Below are 12,319 nucleotides of genomic sequence, written 5' to 3' on the forward strand. Positions count from 1 at the left end.
AAGCTGAGGCTCCAAGACTTTGGCCACCTCATGAGAAGAGAAGACTCCCTGGAAAAGACCCTGATGTTGGGAAAGGTGGAGGGCACAAGGAGAAGGGGACGACAGAGGACAAGATGGTGGGACAGTGTTCTCGAAGCTACCAGCATGAGTTTGACCAAACTGCGGGAGGCAGTGGAAGACAGGAGTACCAGGTGTGCTCTGGTCCAGGGGGTCACGAAGAGTCGGACACGACTAAGCGAATAAACAACAACAACAAATGCCTGACTAGAGGGGACGTTGCCCTGATTCAGCAGTCTCTTCTTACGTCCTTAGGTTACGATGGCAGCCATGATAGCTGCAGAAGAACAAAAATGAAGCTCTGCCACTTGTGGAACCTCTGCACACATTTTGGGCACGGCAAGGAGAACCGCAAGGTCCCATATCTGCTCGGTGGACGTCTTATGATCCAGAAGCTCCTTTGGCTTCTGAAGGTAGACTTCAGTGCCACACTAAGGAGATGGTTCCATCAATGCAAGCATCTATCTTGCCAGGTGGAACATTCTCCCCTCCCCTCCCCACCCCATATTCTGGGGGTTCTCCTGGATCCCCCCAAGCAGATTTAGAGAGGGGGAGGGAGGGAGGTGAAGCCCCCCTGCACCTGCTCCCCCTAGCATGACAGTTTATTTGACTCAGGCCCAGAGTTCCTAACCATCACCGAATCCACAACCATAAGGACTGCCCGCTTGGTCCTACGTGCAAAAGCTCAGCATACCAGCCAAGGGGCAGCCAGGATGGTGCCCTGCAGATATAGCTGGCGCTACAACTCCCTGGCCATGCGCCATGTGGGTGGGAATGCTGGGAGTTGCATGCAGCCACTTCCTAAAGCAGGAGCAAGTCTGGGCTTCCTCCTCCTCCTCTGTTTGGCCTCAGCAGAGAGCCCTGGGTGTATTTGCGTGTGCTAAGCAGGTGCTAAACAGCAGAGGCTCCCAGCCCATCAGCACCAGAGTTAACAAAGCCTCCCCTGCCTAATGGTGTTGATTAATGATGGTGAAGCTTAATGAAGCATCTCCCAGTTTGGGATTTACCTCCCTTGGGCTCCCCCTCAGGAGGGGAGGGCTGGAAGCTAACTAACTTTGACGCTGATTTTGTTCCTGGGACAAAACTGAGATCTACCTATCACATCTTCCTCAAGCTTTCTTTCTTTTTCTTTCTTTCCCTTCCTCCCTATCAATCTATCGTTTCTTTCTTTCTTCCTTCCTTCCTTCCTTCCTTCCTTCCTTCCTTCCTTCCTTCCTTCCTTCCTTCCTTCCCTCCCTCCCTCCTTTCCTCCCCTCCCTCTTCTATCTATCTATCTATCTATCTATCATCTATCTATCTATCTATCTATCTATCTATCTATCTATCTATCTATCACCTATCTATCTATCTATCTATCTATCTATCCATCTATCTATCTATCTATCTACCATCTATCATCCCTCCCTCCCTCCCTCCCTCCCTCTTCTGTCTGTCTGTCTGTCTGTCTGTCTGTCTGTCTGTCTGTCTGTCTATCTATCTATCTATCATCTATCTATCTATCTATCTATCTATCTATCTATCTATCTATCATCTTTCTTTCTTTCTTTCTTTCTCTCCCCCCCCCCCTTCCTCTCCTTCCTTCCTTCTGAATCATAGAACTATAGAGCTGGAAGGGACCCAGGGGTCATCTAGTCCAACCCCCTGCAATGCAGGAATCTCAGCTCAAGCATCCATGACAGATGGCCACCCAACCTCTGCTTAGAAACCTCCAAGGAAGGAGAGTCCATCTTCCGAGGGAGTCCCTTCCACTGTCGAGCAGCTCTTGCTGTCAGAAATTCCTTCCTGAGGCTTAGTCGGAATCTCCTTTCTTGTAACTTGAAGCCATGGGTTCGAGTCCTCCCCTCCAGAGCAAGGGAAAACGAGCTTGTTCCATCTTCCACGAGATATTCCAAGATGGCTTTTGTACCCCCCTGACACCCTCCCACACTTTCACTGGAGGCTGTTACCTGCTTGGACATGGAGTCGATCAGCCGCACGTAGAGGTCCTGCTCCGTCCGAAGTCCTGCGAGGAAGAAAAGCGAGAGGAACGTTTGTCTCTTCCGTTCTGGAACTTCCTATCCCCTGGCTGAAAATCACAGAGGCCCTCCACTTTCAAAATGGTGGCGCAAGGACGACACAAGTCCCAAAATTTGGGGGCGGGGGGCGGGCGGCAGCAAGAGGTGGTGGAGTTTGGCACAACCGGCCGACAACTCTGGTGTGGTGCAGCGGTTAGAGTGTCGGACGAGGATCTGGGTTCAAATCCCCGCTCAGCCATGAAGGGAGCTCATTGGGCGCCCTTGGGCCCAGCCGCTGCCCCTCAGCTACCTCACAGGCCTGGCTGTCAGCCTTTTCCTTTTTTTAAGGGAAATTCCCTTATTCCGAATAGGATTCCTTGCAAGAAAAGGGAAAAGTTGACAGCTATGCTCGCAGGGTTGTTTTGGGGGTTCAGTGAGGAGAGAGGACAACCGCCTTGAGCTCCTTAGAGGAAAAAAAGGAGGGATATGACACAATAGAAACAACAACAACAACAACAACAACAACTTATTTATTTATTTATTTATTTATTTATTTATTTGTTTGTTTATTTATTTATTTATTTATACCCCGCCCATCTGGCTGAGTTTCCCCAGCCACTCTGGGCGGCTCCCAATCGAGTGTTAAAAACAATACAGCATAAAACATTAAAAACTTTCCTAAACAGGGCTGCCTTCAGATGTCTTTTAAAAATAAGATAGCTGCTTATTTCCTTGACATCTGATGGGAGGGCGTTCCACAGGGCGGGTGCCACTACCCAGAATGAAATAAAACTAAACTACTTGCATCCGTCTGCAATGATGGTTATCTAACCGTGATTCTTTTCTCATGATATGTGAGCCGGTGGGGGCTGAGCCTTGAACTGGGACCTAAGAGACTCTGAAAAGCCTAAACTTGGAGCTCGCATGATGGCTGATGGGCATTGTAGTCCAAGCCACTTGGAGGACCCCTGCTTAGTGCAGTGAATGGATGCAGCGACTCTGCTGGAGCAAAGAGGGATGCTTTTTTGCATGCCTACGTCTCCACGCTCTGAATGATGGGAGTTGTAGTCAGGGATGATTCCTGGGTCCAATTCAAGGTGCTAAACAACTGAGGCCCCAAATACCCGAGAGACGTCTCTTTCCTTTCCTAAATCCCCTCTCGGGTACTAAGATCGGCAGGGGCAGCTCTTAGTAGTTCCTCTGCCCCAAAAAGGTTCAGGGTGGTAGTGGTGGCCTGGGGGTGGGAAGAGGGTCCTTCTGTGGTGGCCCCTAATCTGAGGAACTCCCCACAGAAGTGGGCCTGGCAGCTTCATTGCATAGCTTCTGGAAGATGCAGCTCTTTTTGAAATCAGTTATGAAATTCTAAGTTGTTTTACACTGATTTTTTTATGCATTAAAAAAAAATATTGTGCTTTGTTATCAATGGTGTTTTTTAATTGCCACCACATGCCCTGGGATCTTAGGGTGAAGCGCAGGTAATAATAATATTGGGAATTGTGTTTTGAAACATATGCAGGGCATCAAGTGGAAGAAGGCTAATTTTAATTGTTTTAAGTCATCTGCTTTCTGGGTCTCCCTGAAAAAACTCCATGCAAACATAGCGAATTAGCCAGCAACGCTAAGTCATTTTGGACTCGCAGCTGTCCATGGAGGCACAAGTCAAATCTGTGTCCAGGGCAGCTGTCTCCCAGCTCTGTCTGGTACGCAGGCTGAGACCCTTCCTGCCTATAGACTGTCTCACCAGAGTGGTGCATGCTCTGGTTATCTCCCTCTTGGACTACTGCAATGTGCTCCACGTGGGGCTACCTTTGAAGGTGACCCGGAAACTGCAATTAATCCAGAACGCGGCAGCTAGACTGGGGACTGGGGGCAGCCGCCGAGACCATATAACACCGGTCTTGAAAGACCTACATTGGCTCCCAGTACGTTTCTGAGCACAATTCAAAGTGTTGGTGCTGACCTTGAAAGCCCTAAACGGCCTCGGTCCAGTATACCTGAAGGAGCGTCTCCACCCCCATCATTCTGATCGGACACTGAGGTCCAGCTCTGAGGGCCTTCTGTTGGTTCCTTCACTGCGAGAAGCCAAGTTACAGGGAACCAGGCAGAGGGCCTTCTCGGTGGTGGCACCCACCCTGTGGAACGCCCTCCCACCAGATGTCAAAGAGACCAACAACTACCTGACTTTTAGAAGACATCTGAAGGCAGCCCTGTTTAGGGAAGCTTTTAATGTTTGATGTATTACAGTATTTTAATATTTTTTGGGGAAGCCGCCCAGAGTGGCTAGGGAAGCCCAGCCAGATGGGCGGGGTATAAATAATAAATTATTATTATTATATAACGCTCCTTACCGTTACTGTACAAAAGCTGTAACCGGTAGTGGATGCCATTGTTAGTTTTCTCTCCTGTCTGCTCCTGAAAGAAAAGGACAAAATATTATTTTGAAAACATACACCGTAGCTTAAGACTCTCTGCCATCTTGCAGTAGCGAGACCTGGTTTCGAATCATCTGCCAGCCGTGAGACCCCTGACTTTTTACCTAACCGACATCACAGGATCAATGTGAGGATAAAGTTTGGAGGCAAACAACGAAAGGTGCCATGGAGAAAAGGCAGGATCAAAATATGATGAATCAATGCTAGGAGAAGCTCAGTTGGTAGAGCACAAGATTCTTAATCTCAGGGTTGTGGGTTCGAAACCCATGTTGGGGGAAAAGATTCATGCATTGCAGGGGGTTGGACTAGATAACCCTTGTGTTCCCTTCCAACTCTACAATTCTCCGATTCTATGAAATATTTGAAGAAATAAAGAAAAAGCCAATTTATTCTTACATCCGTCTCACCATCAGAAGAAGTCGATTTTTGAGAATATGCAAAGCAGTTTGCACACATTATCTTAGGAGTCCTTCACAATAACCCTGAAAGGTGGGAAGTTTTTAATGTTTAAAAAGGTAAAGGGACCCCTGACCATTAGGTACAGTCATGGCCGACTCTGGGGCTGCGGCGCTCATCTCGCTTTACTGGCCGAGGGAGCCGGCGTACAGCTTCCGGGTCATGTGGCCTGCATGACTAAGCCACTTCTGGCGAACCAGAGCAGCGCACAGAAACGCCGTTTACCTTCCCGCCGGAGCGGTACCTATTTATCTACTTGCACTTTGACGTGCTTTCAAACTGCTAGGTGGCAGGAGCAGGGACTGAGCAACGGGAGCTCACCCCGTCGCAGGGATTCGAACCGCCGACCTTCTGATCGGCAAGCCCTAGGCTCTGTGGTTTAACCCACAGCACCACCCGCGTCCCATTTTAATGTTTAGGGACGTTTTTGATGTTTGATGTTTTATTGTGGTTTTAAATATTCTGTTGGAAGCCACTGAGAGTGGTTAGGGAGGCCCGGCCAGATGGGTGGGGTATAAGTAATAAATTATTATTAGTAGTAGTAGTACTGTTATTCCCAAATTGCATAGGGGTGGGCAGAGAGACTAAGACAGCCAGCCTATCACCAGAGCAGGGGTGAGGTTCAAACAGAAGACTTGCTGATTTTGAACCAGGGACTGGGAAAGCTGAAATTCCCACTTCTAAGTCCTCAGCCCTACAGCTGTCCCCCCCATTCTATCCAGGCACTCTATCCAGGTCTGGAGCCACAACACCCCATCCAATGGTGTTGAACCCATGGCCCTGGGGGCCACCATCTTGGTTTTTGGAAAGGCCCCAGAAGTCAACTTCCATTGTATTGCAGATGTGAGCATGAGTAGGGGAGGGACACTGTTCACAGAATCATAGAACTGTAGAGTTGAAAGGGACCCCGAGGGTCAACTAGTCCAGCCGCCTGAAATGCAGGAATCTCAGCTGAAGCATCCATGACAGATGGCCGTCCAACCTCTGCTTAAAAACCTCCAAGGAAGGAGAGCTCACAACCTTCCAAGGGAATCACAGAATTGTAGTTGGAGTCTGTTCCATGGTTGCCGCCATTTGGATATGATGCCTCAAATCTGACCCCTAGAGGGGGTTTTTTGTGGGGGGTGGGAGGAGAGAAACGACCGCGCAACCCGATTGGCTCCATACCCTGTCCTTCTCCACGAAGTCGATGAAAGACGTCCTCTCGATCTCCACAGGCTGCCCGTGCCGGTCGTACATGGCCAGGACGAAGTGGAAAAAGTTGGATTTCCTGAGGTTGGACGGGGGCTGCTTCTCGAAATGGGCCCGAGCCAGCCCAACGCCACTGCGAGGGAGAGACGGAAAGGAGAAGCCGGTCAGGAGAGGCGGAAACTCCAGCCAGAAGCCCCCTTCCCTGCCACCAGCCCCCCACAAGCCTAAACAAAAAGGAGAGCAGGATATGGGGGTATCTATGCCAGCCTTCGCCAACCCGGTGCCCGCTGGACCTTGGGCCAGTCAAAGCTTTTCCACGTAGCCTACCTCGTAGGGTTGTTGTTGGGATGGAATGGGGGGGGAGAGACCCAATGCTGCCTTGAGCTCCTTGGATGAAAAGGTGTGGTAGAAACACAATAAAGAAATAAAGAAATCTGGTTTTTTTTAATGAATGAACAAATAAATATTTATTGTGCATGGTTTTATTGAAGTGTCGTAGTAATACAGTGATTCTCAAACTTCTTTTCCTCTGGGGCACACAGATAAAAAATTGCTCATAAACGTTATTTATGTATGCCACTACTGCGGCTCGTGTTTTGTTAGCCCCAAAATGGAAAACGAGCGAGGTCCCAACCGAAGAAGATTGGCAGCTTAAGCTGATGGAAAACACGCAGATTACGGACTTAACATATAGAATAAGAGAACAAGAAGAACATAACGTTTGGAGAAGATTGGAAAACGTTTATTGAATATATGGGGGCAACTGTGTGCACTTGAAAAAACGTGGGCAGCGTTAAGATCATTTCAACAGTGTAAAAAAGTTTTGATGGATGTAATAAAGGAATACTGAATGGTATAATTTGTGTAAGATATGCAGGGATTTATGATATGCAAAATGAACCATGGAAAGAGAAGGGGGGAGTCACTGATATTTTAAAGGTGTTTAAACGAGTATTCTAAATTGTAAAACAGAAAATGTAATAAAAATTATAAAAAATAAGATAAAAATTGTTCATGCCACACTGAATTTCTTAACTGATATGAAATATGTTGGAAAACACAACTAGGCTGATCCCCAGTATCACTTGATTCTTTTGCTGTCCTTTGGAAAAGATAGCTATCCATATTCTGCAAATAAAATAAAATAGCTACTAAACTATACAACACTGAAATGTTTGGTTGTTCCTTTGATCGTCCTTGAAATTTCCCTCTGCGCTTGCAACCCTCTCCTGCCACACCCTTGGAGAACCACGGTAGTAAAAGGATGATGGATGGGGAAGATGAAAGCTTCCTTGGTTGATTTTCTGTCTAGTAATGGCACAGCAAGGTTCTTTTTTTGTGGGAGGGGGCATTGGGGCCTTACTCCCTACTCAAAGAAGTCGCAGTCCAGACCCTCAGGGGCAAGGGCAACGCTCCCCAGATTATGCCACTGACCCCATCAAAACCCAACCCTCCAAATATCGTCCCTGGGCACACTTGGTAAAAGGATGCCACCTGTTGGCTTGTTCTGCCAACTGCAGGAAGCACTGTCCCCCGGGAACAGAATCTCAGCCCCAGTTCACATGGGGAAAGCGGAAGTTAAGGTAATAATAATAATAATAATAATAATAATAATAATAATAATAATAATAATTTATTTATACCCCACCCATCTGGGTGGGTTTCCCCAGCCACTCTGGGCGGCTTCCAACAGAACACTAAAATACAATAACCTATTATCCCTAAACAGGGCTGCCCTCAGATGTCTTTAAAAGTCAGGTAGCTGTTAATTTCCTTGACGTCTGATGGGAGAGCATTCCACAGGGTGGGTGCCACCATCGAGAAGGCCCTCTGCCTGGTTCCATGTACGGTAACTTGGCTTCTCACAGGGAGGGAACCGCCAGAAGGCCCGAGGTGCTGGACCTCAGTGTCCGGGCAGAACGACGGAGGTGGAGACGCTCCTTCAGGTTTCTATCATGCTCCCTTCTCCTCTCAACGCACGGCAGGCAGAAGTCCAACAGGTGCAGCCACCTCCTGCGACTGCTCCCCTAGGCTGAAACAAATACGCCAGACGTCTCTGCTGAAGGCATGGCTGCCACATGACGGGGACAAATTGCCAGGGGGTGGGGGACGTCTGCCAGTCCAGGGGGCCTGGTTCTGCACACCGCGGTGCAGGAGCTTGGCTGCCCATTGAGCCAGGCACTGCCAAATATCGCAACCTGGAGACACCCACACCCTGGACGAATTAAGGTGTCACCAATGAATGCACCCCATTCATAGAAGCAGAAGCTTCTACCCCCGAATTTAACCACACTTTTGACTGGTGCCTCCTTTTGGCCAAGCACTGCAACTGCAGGCACCTCTGGGCAGGTGCATTCCTGAAAATGAATGAAACACGCACATTTGTAGCATTGTAGCTGCAACGGTTAATTCATGTGCATGGAAAGTGAAGAGGACTCTGGGAACTCAGGCCCTGAGAGGCAGCGGGTGGCACCTCCTAGGAGCGGCACCTCATAGGGATAGAAGGTGGACCCTCTTATTAAAAGCATATGACACCCTTAATCTCAAGATCACAGGGCGGTTTGCAAAATAAAAATGCAACATGCATTAAAAGAAACCAACGCATCCTCTCCACACATTTAAAATGCCATGTTGTTTAGTCGTGTCCGACTCTTCGTGACCCCCTGGACCAGAGCACACCAGGCACTCCTGTCTTCCACTGCTTCCCGCAGTTTGGTCAAACTCATGTTCGTAGCTTCGAGAACGCTGTCCAACCATCTTGTCCTCTGTCATCCCCTTTTCCTTGTGCCCTCCATCTTTCCCAACATCAGGGTCTTTCCCAGGGAGTCTTCTCTTCTCATGAGGTGGCCAAAGTATTGGAGCCTCAGCTTCAGGATCTGTCCTTCCAGTGAGCACTCAGGGCTGATTTCCTTCAGAATAGAGAGGTTGGATCTTCTTGCAGTCAATGGGACTCTCAAGAGTCTTCTCCAGCACCATAATTCAAAAGCATCCATTCTTCAGCAATCAGCCTTCTTTATGGTCCAGCTCTCACTTGCATACATCACTGCTGGGAAAACCATATTCAGATACCCTATGCCTGTCCAACTCATTGCTGTGACACAGCTGGCTCCGTGCATGCTAATCTATTATGTATTTTGGAAAGTTTGTTTGCAAGGCAGATGGGCACATCTTAAGATATCGCAACCAAATTTTGCATGACGGTAAGAGCTGTTCAACCGTGGAACAGACCACGTGGGAAGACAGTAGACTCTCCTTCGTTGGAGGCTTGCCAACGGAGCGGGCATGGCCATCTGCCAGGCATTCTGGAGCTGTGATTACTGCCTTTGTCTTTCCCCTTTATCTGCCACACCTGCAATAAAACATGTCTCTCCTGTATCGGTCTCTACAGCTACAGGAGGCGCTGTAACTCTCCAGTTGTTTGACTTCACCACCTGATGGCGCACTCTTCCATTGTCTCTCGAGACAGACAGATGCCAACAAAAGTAAGATTTCTTGATTGTAGGGGGTTGGACTAGATAATCGCTGGGGTGCCTTCCAACTCTTCAGTTTCATGGCTCCTGAGATTTAGAAGCGGGTTTTTATCTGCTTGGGTAGAATTGGATGCCACTTGGCATCAAGACAGCAGACTGAACCTTTCAAAACTGTGCTGATCTTAACCACAAATTTCAAAACTCCCTGTTTTTTTGGTTTCTTAGACTTCCCAAGCAATGCCAGGTATATGGCTGCTGGTGCATTTATAAGCAAGACCCTAAAACTGAGCTCGGTTCTTATATACTGACTGGCCACATTTTTAAACCTGAACATATCCCATTCGGACTGGAAATAGTTTTCGCACAAGCTCAGCATTAAAAGCACATTGCAAACCAATATCAAATAATGCAATCAATGGCTCTCGTATTTGTGATCTCACTCTCTGAGCTCAGTCCAGTTGGGATGAAGCTCTATCTCTCTTTTAAATCAGAACCAGTGAAGGTGGTGAATGTCCTGTGTGAGTGTCTGGAGGCGATTGGAGGATGGATGATGGCTAACAGATGGAGGCTGAATCCTGACAAGACAGAAGTATTGTTTTTGGGGGACAGGAGGCAGGCAGGTGTGGAGGACTCCCTGGTCTTGAATGGGGCAACTGTGCCCCTGAAGGACCAGGTGCGCAGCCTGGGAGTCATTCTGGATTTACAGCTGTCCATGGAGGCGCAGGTCAATTCTGGGTCCAGGGCAGCTGTCTGCCAGCTCCATCTGGTACACAGGATGAGACCCTCCCTGCCTGCAGACTGTCTCGCCAGAGTGGTGCATGCTCTGGTTATCTCCTGCTTGGACTACTGCAATGCGCTCTACGTGGGGCTACCTTTGAAGGTGAACCAGAAACTACAACTAATCCAGAATGTGGCAGCTAGATTGGTGACTGGGAGCGGTCGCCAAGACCACATAACACCGGTCTTGAAAGACCTACATTGGCTCCCAGTGCATTTCTGAGCACAATTCAAAGTGCTGGTGCTGACCTTGAAAGCCCTAAATGGCCTCGGTCCAGTAGACCTGAAGGAGCATCTCCACCCCCATCATCCAGCCCGGACACTGAGGTCCAGCACCGAGGGCCTTCTGGCGGTTCCCTCACTGTGAGAAGCCAAGTTACAGGGAACCAGGCAGAGGGCCTTCTCGGTGGTGGCGCCCGCCCTGTGGAACGCCCTCCTGTCAGATGTCAAGGAAATAAACAACTACCTGACTTTTAGAAGACACCTGAAGGCAGCCCTGTACAGGGAAGTTTTCAACGGTTGATGTTTTATTGTGTTTTTACTATTTTGCTGGGAGCCGCCCACAGTGGCTGGGGAAACCCAGGCAGATGGGCAGAGTATAAATAATAAAATTATTATTATTATTATTTATAAACCCTTTATATCAGTGGAAAAGATCTGAGCATTTGCCAACAATCCAACCCAAATCAGTGGAGCCTCTTGCAAGATTGTGCTTTATACTGTATGTGGAAGTTGTTATAATAGCAGAAGAGGAGAAGGTGACGACTATGACAATAGCACAAAAGAAACGATGTGCATAGAATCACAGAATAATTGTGGAGTTGGAAGGGACCCCCAAAGCTCATCTAGTCCAACCCCCTGCAATGCAGAAATGTAAACTGGGATGTAGACTTCAGACCCGCATGTGTGGGTTGCAGCTGATCAGCTGGTCCCCTTGGAAGTGGCCTTCCGCAAAGCTGGCATCCTGCACGCTTCTCTGGAGCTGATGGGAGTTGTAGTTCAAAAAATATTTGGAGGAGTGTCTTAAGAGGTTATGGGTCCCACCTTTGCGCAGCTGTCTCTCTAGCGCCCGGAATACAAACCAACTTGCAATAAATGTGCCTCAGAAAAAGAGAAGGGAGATCAGAGATTGTCAGGCCGTGTGCTGCTGTCTGCCAGACCACTTTTCAAATCAACTGTCAGAGGTTGTGGTGAGGCGGGGAGTTGGGTGGAAGAGAAGGACAGCGAGCCTGAAAGTCTCTATAGCGTCTGCAGAAAGCGATCGGCTGACATTCACCCGAGAGGGCAGCTTCTTAGAAAACCTCCTTCCCTTTTCCTTCACACTTGATTCCTGCAGCTGAAAAGCCCTTTCGAGAAAAAGGAACGTTCTCTTTGGGATTCCCCAAAAAATTCCTTCTCATAGAACGCCAGGACTGCAAAAGGCCTTAAGAGGAGAACCATGCTGGGAATATTGGGGAGGTTTTTCAGTTTTTGGTATAAGCTGCCTTATACAGAATCAGACCATTGGGTCCATCTAGCTTAGCAATGTCTACACGGAGTGGCAGAAGTTTTCCCAGCCACACCTAGACTGGAGGGGATTGTACCGGAGGTCTCTTGTAAGCAAGGAAGGTGGTCAGCCCCCCCTTTCCGCCACGCTTAGAGAGGCACAGAGTCCGCAACAAACTGTTACGCGGAAGCCAGCTTTTCATTTTCATATTTTGCATTTTGACGTTGTGAACTGTGACCTTCGGATAAAGGGCAGTAACCCAATTTAATAAATAATAATAATGACTTTGAAGACGCTGCGTCTCCAAAGCACAGAGAGCAGTTTCAAATCAAGCCTAGAAACACCTCGGCTTTACTAGAAAAAAAGGGAAAAGAATATGAGCTGCTCCCCTTTTTATATAATTTTACTCAAAACGCTCTGTTTCGAAGAGGCCACTGTGCAGCCTGCCTTGCACTT

At 48.3% G+C, this 12,319-nt stretch overlaps 1 protein-coding gene across 3 annotated transcripts in view; it reads right to left on the reverse strand.

Annotated features, from left to right (window-relative positions):
• The window catches only part of LOC308594199 (transcription factor COE1-like), a 103,361-nt gene that overhangs the window by 56,897 nt on the left and 34,145 nt on the right, over nucleotides 1–12,319 (reverse strand). For all 3 annotated transcript variants that reach the window (XM_081207058.1, XM_081207059.1, XM_081207060.1), the window contains 3 exons: nucleotides 6,107–6,263; nucleotides 4,400–4,463; nucleotides 2,004–2,059 (listed from right to left, as the gene is read on the reverse strand). In XM_081207058.1, coding sequence (XP_081063184.1) covers nucleotides 2,004–2,059; nucleotides 4,400–4,463; nucleotides 6,107–6,263 — 277 coding nt within the window. The remainder of the gene's footprint in view (nucleotides 1–2,003; nucleotides 2,060–4,399; nucleotides 4,464–6,106; nucleotides 6,264–12,319) is intronic.

This window comes from Podarcis bocagei (assembly GCF_964188305.1).
Source record: "Podarcis bocagei genome assembly, chromosome: 9".
Taxonomy (NCBI): Eukaryota; Metazoa; Chordata; class Lepidosauria; order Squamata; family Lacertidae; genus Podarcis; species Podarcis bocagei.